The sequence below is a fragment of the Elephantulus edwardii genome, unplaced genomic scaffold (assembly GCF_000299155.1).
Source record: "Elephantulus edwardii isolate Elephantulus edwardi_28Jun2011 unplaced genomic scaffold, EleEdw1.0 scaffold00172, whole genome shotgun sequence".
NCBI classification, from domain to species: domain Eukaryota; kingdom Metazoa; phylum Chordata; class Mammalia; order Macroscelidea; family Macroscelididae; genus Elephantulus; species Elephantulus edwardii.
In genome coordinates this window covers 3,399,925-3,410,281 of record NW_006399922.1, presented here as the reverse complement: position 1 = coordinate 3,410,281, position 10,357 = coordinate 3,399,925, and the positions used below count along the sequence as shown (strand labels likewise).

Below are 10,357 nucleotides of genomic sequence, written 5' to 3'. Positions count from 1 at the left end.
CTCCACCCTCCACCAGGATAACCCTTCTCATCTGCCAATTCCCTTCAGAAAATAGCCTCCATTGGACCAAAAGGCAGTCCTCAGAATGGAGCAAGGAAACACTGCAAAGTTCAAAATTTGGAAAGGTGTACGCCAGGGATGTATCCTTGTCTCCATACCTTTTCAACCTTTATGCAGAACAGATTATCTGGGAGGCTGTGCTCTATGAGGAGAAATGTGGGGTCAGGATTGGTGGACACAGCCCTGCTTGCTGAAACTGAGGAGGACCTGAAGTTTTTGCTGCAAAGGGTCAAGGACTGCAGCCTTCAATATGAAGAAAACAAAGATTCTCACCACTGGACCAATTGTCAGCATCAGGATGGATGGTGAAGAGGTTGAGATTGTTCACAGCTTTAGTTTGCCACAGTTAACACTCTTGGCACCAGTAGCCAGGAAATTAAAAGACGTATAGCGATGGGAAAGTCTGCTCTTAGGGACCTTTCCAAAGTTCTGAAGAACAGTTGTGTCTCTCTGAAGTCTATGGAGCATCTGGTACAGACCATGATCTTTGCTGTCATTTGTTATGCATCAGAGAGTCGGACAATGACTAGGTAGGGAGGATCAAAGGAGAATTGATGCCTTTGAGCTGTGGTGCTGGAGAAGAGTATTGAGGGTACCATGGACTGCTAGGAAAATAGATTCATCCTGGAGAGGGTTAATCCAGGTGGCTCCTTAGAGGCAAGGATTCTGAGGCTCAGTCCAACGTACTTTGGACATGTTGTAAGGAGGGACTGGTCCTTGGAAAGGGACGTCATACTTGGTAGGGTGGAGGGACAGCGCAGGAGGGGAAGGCCCTTTATGAGGTGGATTGATTCAGTGACTGGGGTAATCGGGATGGGTTTGTTGGAGACAGTGCGATTGGGACAGGGCAGAACAGAGTTTAGGGCTGTTTGTCATAGGGTCTTTATGAGTTGCAAGTAACTCGACGGCACATAACAACAAAAAGGTTATAGGTTTTTCAGGGTGGTTGGAAGACTGTTCATGTTGTTGAATAGGGCTTCTAGAGTTCTTCCAGGCTTTTCTCTACTGAAGTTTTTTGTCCTTGGTTTTAGTCCTACGTCCTTGATCCACTTTGAGTTGTTATTTGTGAATGACATGAGGTGTGGGTCTTGCTTGAGTTTTCTGCAGAAAGTTTTCAATTTTACCAGCACCATTTTTTTTAAAAAGGCTGTCATTTCCCCATTTAGCTGATTTCATCTTCTTGTCAAAAATCAGTTGTCCATAGGTAGATAGGCTTATTTCTGGGTTCTCCATTCTATTCCATTGATCTATGTATCTATCGTTGTACCAGTACCATGCTGTTTTGACCACCATGGCAATGTAGCAGGATTTGAAATCAGGGAGTGAGATGCCTCCTACCTTGTTTCTCTTTTTAAGAAGTGCTTTGCTTATTCGGAGTTTCTTCCCATTCCAAATGAAATTGGAGATCTCCTTTTGCATCTTATTGAAGAATGGGATTGGTGTTTGTATTGGGATTGCATTGAACATGTAAATTGCCTTTGGTAGTATTGTCATTTTCACAATATTGAGCCTTCCTATCCAAGAGAGAGCTGTATTCTTCTCCAGGTCTCTTTTTGTTTCTTGTAGTAATGTTCTGTACTTTTTTTTTAAAGAGATCCTTTGTGTTTCTGGTTAGATTTACTCTCAAGTGTTTAATCTTGTGATTAGCTATTGTGATGGTTATTGTTTTTCTTAGCTCTAGTTCTGTATTTTCTTTTTCAGTATAGAGAAATCCATTTGATTCTTGTATCCTGCCAATTTGCTGAATTGTTCATCAGTGTCCAGTAGTTTTCTTGCTGAATCTATAGGATTTTCTAAGTATACTATCATATCATCTGCATAGAGACATAATTTTACCTCCTCTTTGCCAATTTGAATACCTCCTATTTCCTTATCTTGTCTTATTGCTATAACTAAGACTTCCAATATAATATTGAATAGGAGAGGTGATAATGGGCATCCTTGCCTATTTCCTGTTCTCAAAGGGAATGATCCCTTCAATCTCTCTCCATTGAGGATAACATTGACTCTTGGATTTGCGTATATACTTTTTACTACGCTGACAAAATTCCCCTCTAATCCTGTTTTGTTGAGTGTTTTAATCAGAAAAGGGTGTTGAATTTTCTCAGAGGCCTTTTCTGCATCAATTGATAGGATCATTTTGTTCTGATTCTTGCTTTGTTACTGTGATAAATTACACTGATTATTTTTCTTATGGTGAACAATCCTTGCATACCTATTATGTATTCCACTTGGTCATGGTGAATTCTTTTTTTTTTTTATTATTTTTTTTTTTATTCTATTGACCTGGATTTTATTCAGGATTTTTTTCAACTTTGTTCATGAGAAATATTGGCCTATAGTTTTCTATTTTGGTGGTGTCTTTACTTGGCTTTGGTATCAAGGATATGTTTGCTTCATAGAATAAGTTTGGGAGAATTCCATCTTTTTTTATTTCTGAAATACTTTATGTAGAATTGGTGACAGATCTTCTCTTAATGTTTGATAAAACTTACCTGTGAAACCATCTGGTTTAGGGCTTTTGGGGGGGGGCTGGAAGTTGTTTTATTAATTTTTCAATTTCTTCTTTTGTAATATATATGTAATACATATGTTCAGTTTCAGTTTGTGTCAGTTCAGGTAGTTTGTGAATGTCTAAGTATTTGTCCATTTCCTCTAGGTTTTCCTCTTTTTTTCTGAGTATTGTTTTTTATATTATTCCACTGTTAGCATTTTTATTTTAGTTGGTTCTGTTGTGACATTGCCTATTTCATCTTTTATTGAAATTATTTGTCTTTTCCTTTGTTAGTTTTGCTACTGGTTTGTTGATTATATTGACCTTTTCGAAGAACCAGCTCCGGGCGGCAGCGCGGCAGCAGCACCTGCATCCGGACAACGCTCACTCGGGGGCTGCAGGCGTGGGCACTCGGTGGTGGGATTTGATAAATCCGAGAAGATCCAGCTTCCAAAATGAGGCAGCTCTTGACCACCCTCTGCTGCCTGTGGTGCTGGCCAGTGCCTGGAGCAGACAGCATTTCAAGACCATGTCGGAGGAGCTGATCAACTTAGTCAGCAGTTATAACACTACGTGGCAGGCTGGACACAACCTCTACAATGTGGATATGAGCTACATTAAGAGTTTATGTGGCACCCTGCTCAAGGGACCCAGGCTGCCCAGGAGAGTTTTCTTAGCTGATGAAATGATGCCCGGGAGAAGCAAGATTTTACTGAAGATTATCCAAAAACGACTGGAACAGCACAACAGCAGAGAATTACCAGACGTCCAGGCTAGGTTTAGAAGGGGTCGTGTGGTACTAGAGATATTGTAGCTGATGTTAGATGGATCTTGGCTGAAAGCAGGGAATACCAGAGTATCTGTGTTTCATTGACTGTGCAAAGGCATTTGACTGTGTAGATCATAGCAAACTATGGCTGACTCTGAGAAGAATGGGAATCCCAGAACACTTGATCATTCTAATGCGAAACTTAGACTTGGAACAGGAGGCAGTCGTCAGAAAAGAGCAAGGGAACACTGCATAGTTCAAAATTGGGAAGGACGTACGCCAGGGATGCATCCTATCTCCATACCTTTTCAACCTATATGCAGAACAGATTATCCGGGAGGCTGGGCTCTATGAGGAGAAATGTGGGGTGGACAATTTATCAACAACCTGCGTTATGCGGATGACACAACCCTGCTTGCTGAAACTGAAGAGGACCTGAAGCGCCCGCTGCAGAGTGTCAAGGACTGCAGCCTCCAATATGGATTGAGGCTCAGTGTCAAGAAGACAAAGATTCTCACCACTGGACCAATTGGCAGCATCAGGATGGATGGTGAAGAGATTGAGATTGTACACAGCTTTAGTTTGCTTGGCTCCACAGTCAACAGTCTAGGCACCAGCAGCCAGGAAATTAAAAGGCGCATTGCCATGGGAAAGTATGCTGTTAGGGACCTCTCCAAAATACTGAAGAGCAGTCTTGTCTCTCTGGAGACTAAGGTGCGTCTGATACAGACTATGGTCTTCGCAATCACCTGTTATGCATCAGAGAGTTGGACAATGACCAAGGAAGATAGAATAATTGATGCCTTTGAGCTGTGGTGCTGGAGAAGAGTATTGAGAATACCATGGACTGCTAGGAAAACAAACAGATTTGTCCTGGAAAGGGATAAAGCGGCTTGTTCCTTGGAGGCAAGGATTCTGAGGCTCCGTCCAACATACTTTGGACATGTTGTGAGGAGAGACCGGTCCTTGGAGAGGGACATCATGCTTGGGAGGGTGGAGGGACAGCGCAGGAGAGGAAGGCCCTCTATGAGGTGGATTGATTCAGTGACTGGGATAATTGGGATGGGAGTGTCAGAGATGGTGCGATTGGCACAGGACAGGGCGGAGTTTAGGGCTGTTGTACATAGGGTCGCTATGAGTTGCAAGCGACTCGATGGCATATAACAACAACCAACAACCTCTGGGATTGCAGTGCAGCGTCTTGCCACTAGGCCACCAGAGCTCCCTAGTGGTCTTTATTTTACAAACTCCCTTAAGCTCTATTTTTTCTGGGAATATCTTGATCTCTCTTTCATATTTGATGAACATTTTTGCTGGATACAATATTCTTGGTTGGCAGTTGTCTTCTTTTAGTGTTTGGTATATGTTGCAGCCAGGCCAGTCAAAGGCGCTCCTGCTAATGCCATTTAATTGACTGTACATGAGGAGATTGAAGGCTGAGTGTACAGGGCAGGCACACGTGCATTGCAGTCACACATGTGTTGCAGGCTCACATGCATGGCGGACACACACAGAGATGCACACGGGGCGGGCGAGTGCGCAAATGCTTACAGGTTGAACACAGGCAGGGACCTGAGTAGAAAACCAGGAAACCTTGGTTTTCCCTTTGAGACCTGTGTCTGCCACCTCACTCAAGCTCCCATAGTCTCACTCCATTCTGCTTGAGCTTAAGGGGTCCCACATGGTCCAAAAAGCAGTGAACCCCACAAAGTCCCTCACTCATATTCCAGTTGTCCTGTTTCCTTCCTGTGGCTCATTCTCCATGGATTGCTGTCTGCGGCTTGCTCCTTGCTTCCCCCGCCTCACTTCCTGCAGTTCACTCCTGGTCCCGCATCGTTCCTGGTCTGGCTGGCTCTCTGCTTTACCTTTTCTTGCCCCCTCTGGGGAGACATTTTGACTTCCCTTTTTTCTTTATCATTCCACTACTTTCCTCTGACGCCCTTCTCTCTCCAAGGATGTCCGAAGTTTCCTTTACCAGAACTCACTTGACCTGCTTCAGTGTCATCTACCAATAGTGGCTGCTCTGTTCTGTCTACTGCAGATCTGTCTCCACACCATCCTCAAAGGAATCCTCCCACCCAATCTGACTGGTTCTCTCTTAACACAACTATAGACTGGCACATGTCAGGGTGGCCTCCAAGATCATACTTAAACTGCCTCCTTTGACTATAATTTCTTGAAAACAGAGACTACCCTGGCCTCTTTGTTTGGTGCTTTCAAATCACTGGTGGTGCATTGTCATTCTCCATTGAGTCTGTGTTGGATGAGCGAATGAGAATGCATGTGCATGTGTAATTTCATCTCTATGTCCTCACTTCACCCTCGCTTGTTTGTCATCCTGGTTTGCTCTTTGTACCAGCTTTCCCTCCCTTGGGGCATCTGCCAAGCTGCACATTGCCTTACACGGAATGTCACTCTTCCTTAGTTCTTCATGTCTCTGCTCAGCTCTTCTTCCTTCCACATTTCTCCTCTGGTTATATCCTCCTGTCAGCCACAGTCTTTTTGTTCAGGAGGTTGAGCACTTTGTTTCTCTCAGCTTTCAACCCCTGTGTTGTCTCCCACTTTTCTCTTAGCTCTCCTGTCCTCCTGAATGAAGAGCAATGCTAGCTCTGTCAGTTCTGCCCTTCTGCCTCATGCCCTAGGTTACTAATGTTCTTGCAATCCCTTCAGATTCCACATTCTCTTCAGTTAGTCAAGAATTTCCATCAGTGTCTTTGCTGAGCAACATGCAAACACCCAAGATCAATTCTCATAACTTTATTATTATCCCAAAACTAAATCATGAAGTAGGATAAAAGACAAAAAGCTGGTCTGAAGGTCATTGGTGCAGCCTAAGGAATGAATGCTCAGGCAGCTGCTGGGAGCAGATGCAAAGGCCCTGTGGTAAAATGTGGTAAAAATGAGCTAGAGTGTTTGTGAGATGGAGAAAGGCTGGCCAAATTGAGACTAGCAGAGTCCTTTTTACAGACACTTGCATGGGTTCACAAAGTACGTTTTAGAGAGGGGCAGGTAATTCTTCATTTTGTATAAATTCAAGTTCATTTCCTTTACCTTTATCTTTCTCCTTGTCCTGCTCATCGCTACTTTGCTCCGCCCACCATTTCTGTGATGGTTAAGTGGTATGATGACCATGTCACATGTCTTGAAACTCCTGGTATGGAAATAACTAAATCATGTAGCTAAAAGTTTCCTTAGACCCCGGAACGTGGGCTCAGTGGCAAATCTTTCCATTATAGATAATGAACTGCAGATTGCAATATGGCATTAAGTTCTGGCCAAGGAGGGACTCGCAAGGTTCCCTCATCCTATTCCTGCATCTACAAAATGAGCTAGCGAGGCACTGCCTTTTGGCATGGCATCTCAAAAGTCTGGAAGCATCCAGAGGATTTGGGGTTAACTCAGAGCATACTCCGGACAATGAAGTATGTCCTATCTTAGGAATTATCTTTTCATAATTTCTAATACTACACATTTTAGTATTTTTATATTCATGCTTTAAGTTTCCTTTCACAGGTTATAAAATCATTTGATCAATCCCAGGTTCTCTGTCTATAAAATGAAGATAACACCTACCTTGCAGAGCTGTTAATGAAGATTTATCAGTGAGAGACTTAGTAAAAGTCTTGAAAAATAACATAGAGTGGATACCTAATAGTGTACAACATTAACATTTCTCTAATTGGTAAAAATGTATTATTTATATGATCCAAATAAGACATCTGAAATTATAATTTTTGTGGTCAAATGATTAAATTATAGCTATTTAGTTCCCAAGAGATAACTAGAGAATGGTAGGATATAAACTATCTGGTAATATAATTCATAGTTTCTCAATTTAATGCAGAACAAGCATGTAACCCAAGGGAAATCTGTGAAGAACTGTTTTGTTTAATTAATTAATTAATTTATTACATTATTTGATTTTGGGTTTTGTTTCCTTGAATAGTTTCCTAACAAAATCGTGGCTCAAGTAGCTTGTGATGTTCTTCAGTTGCTGGTTTCCTACTGGGAAAAGCTTCAGATGTTTGAAACCTCTCTGCCCCGGAAAATTGCAGAAGTAGGTATTTTTCCTGTGGTGCTTAAACATAGGCATTTTCTTTTTATTGTATTTTATATTTGATTAATTATAGATACTCAAATGATTGTGAGTGAATCTACTTTGAAATTGCCATATGAATTATTCATCTCAAGATTAAATTGAAGAGTCACCAGAGTTTCAAGGCAGAGTTGTACACTTTGGAAATTTGAAAAGCAGGTGCACCCACAACTAAGAACTTTTATAGATATGACTTCTTTCATTGAGAACAGTTTGATTGATTCCAACAAGAAAAAGGCAGTTGGTTGTGGTGGCCTCCTTGGGGAATTATGGGTTGTCTAAAATATTAATTTCTACCAGATTAAAGCTCTGTAATGTGCTTTCTGCATTAAGCTTGATTACCTACTTAAAATGAGATTACTCTCATAATCATTTCAATGCAAGGGGCTTATAGGGGAGAGAGATAGAAAGAAAAGGAAGAATCAACCCAACAGTAAGGCTATGGAGGCTGGTTACATTTGGGGATGCTTTGTACCTACCTGGCACCCTTTCAAGTGCCAAGTAGTAAGGCATGTCCATGCCCAGAACCTTTTCTAATTCACATTTTAAAACATTTCCTGTTGTTTACACATCCAGTGGTAACTCTTCAAGGAAATTTGATTCATTTCCATGTGATATTTCAGGAGAGAGAAGTAATACTGATTTATTTTCTTTCAGCCTTAGACAAATTTCACTGGTGAGATCACTTTATTCTCTTAGGGACACATGACCCTGAGTGACCTAGAATGAAATGTAACTTTGAACATGTGGATAAAAGACACTGCAAAAGAAAAAGTTGAGTTTTAGAGCAACCAGATAATTCATCATCTAAATGGCAATGCTTTTGTGAATGAAGGAGGTATAATTCTAAGATGACAACAAGTACATAGGGTAACTTAAAAGTATATGAGAGCATTTTTATTGTGAGAAGTGAGAGAATTGAAAATGAAAATCGACAGGACACAGGAATATTATTTCCTTTTACTGGTGCCCACACCAGTAGGGTCAAGTGGAACTCAGGCATGGGCCCTGATTCTCCTAATTTCAGAATCACACACATAACTAAGTTTGTGATCACCTACTTATGAGTTGACACCAAGTAGGGCTTAGTTGCAAAGCCATGTTAGGACTGACTTCCAAACTGTTACTCTGGACTGTGTGGTTGAGATTGATTTTATTTTTATATATGCAGATACTTGTGGCTACAATTGCTTTTCTTTTACCAAGTGCAGAATACTCCTCACTTGAAACAGATAAGAAGGTAGGTGACACATTATTCAAATTCTTTCTGTACAATAATGCGTAGTGTGATGGATATGGAGCTTGAGAAGACTGGAGTGTAAGTTCATGTATCTTTCTTCCAGTTTATTGTTTCTCTGCTTCTCTGTCTCCTGGACTGGTGCATGGCATTACCAGTGCCAACCCTTCTTCATCCAGTGTCACCAGCCCTCCTGGATGAGCAGCCCACCACCAGAGCCCCCTTACTAGATTACATCTACAGGGTAAGTGCCAGCCAACCTCCAGGGCAAATGAGATTTCTAAGTTCATGAGTTTCTGAGAATTAACAAGATATAATTTATGTGTTTGTTAAAGTGCCCTTTTGAAAAGGATCCAAGGTAAGTTAAATCTTGGAATAGGAAATATATGATAGAATAAAAAGTAAAAACAGAAGATAAAGAGGTATTATATGTATGACTAGAATCTTTAACAAGAGGTACATTGCAATGTGGGATGGGAGGGAGATATGAGGAGGAAGGAGGAAATGTTCACAAGGAATGAATGGAAATCCAAGTTCTCAGTAAACTTTTATTAAGATCTTAAAAAAAAAAACTCAGTAAAAAATTAAGAAAGAAAATGTCCAATGTAAAAAAAAAAAGTATTGGTTACCAAATTAGAAATGCATGCACTTTTAGAGAACCATAAAATCAGTTCTTGTCATGACTTCCCAGTTTTCATAGAGAATAACCTCTAAATACAAATTTAAGAAAAAAATGTGTATTCAGCTTTATTGTGTTTTGAAATTTATACAGAGATTTCTCATTCACACTCAGATTTTCTAGGGCATTGTCTACAATCTCCTCAATGTGTTAGCACTTACTCTATTTGTTCTTTGAGTTCTGTTTCTATTAATCCAGTTTCCCTACCTTTTTATCTTTGCTTTTTTGTAGGAGGTTGACATTTTGTACACATATAGTTGATTTTTTTTTTTTTTTGTGAAGGAGTATTTTTCCTGAAGAGGGTTTTTGTTTAATTTTATAGACCAATCTATTGATTGATTAAAAAGTGACCTCTGTAAGTCACTTCCAAGTTGCAAAGATGTTTTAGAATTTTCTCTGTCAGTCTAGTAAACAACATTATGATCAAGAGAATGGTAATGAAGGAGGAAAACTTACACATGCAAATACCTCATGAAACTGAATTACTGAGTTCGAAGGCTGAAGAACAACATCTTGGAGAACATCTAGGTCAATTGCCCATCATTTTCTTTTTGTACTGTGGTGTTAGCAACCAAACAGCTTTTACCTAGAAGGCCAGTTTCAGACACTGTCATTAGGAAAAATGGAATGACTTGGGGAACTCATATTCCATTTAAACAAATGACCACACTGTTTGTAGAGAAGCCATTTATAACTAATGTATAAAGAATGGAATTGTGTGTACTTGAGAAGGGAAGGGACTTGGGAATTTGAGGAAGGCATCAGTAGGCTGGCCCCAAGAAAAGAGCCTTCTAGCTATCTTCTAACAGCCCAGATAAGGATTCTATCACTCAGCCTTAACACACAAAACCTAAGGTACAATTGTGAAAGGCTTCTAGGAAAGATATAACCCAGGAGCAGTCCAGTTTCAGGTTCTTAGTAAGACAGCAGTACATTAGGAAGTGAGGTAGAAGAGCTATTTTGTTTTCTGCATAATACTGCTCACACTTATCAGGGAACAGGGCACTAAATGTCCAGAAAGA

The 10,357-nt window shown here is 40.6% G+C and overlaps 1 protein-coding gene across 1 annotated transcript in view; it reads left to right on the top strand.

Annotated features, from left to right (window-relative positions):
• Window positions 1–10,357, top strand: part of RALGAPA2 (Ral GTPase activating protein, alpha subunit 2 (catalytic)) — a 757,941-nt gene that overhangs the window by 417,651 nt on the left and 329,933 nt on the right. The window contains exons 28-30 of the mRNA XM_006895663.1: window positions 7,270–7,380; window positions 8,591–8,659; window positions 8,763–8,900. Of these exons, the coding sequence (XP_006895725.1) occupies window positions 7,270–7,380; window positions 8,591–8,659; window positions 8,763–8,900 (318 nt within the window). The remainder of the gene's footprint in view (window positions 1–7,269; window positions 7,381–8,590; window positions 8,660–8,762; window positions 8,901–10,357) is intronic.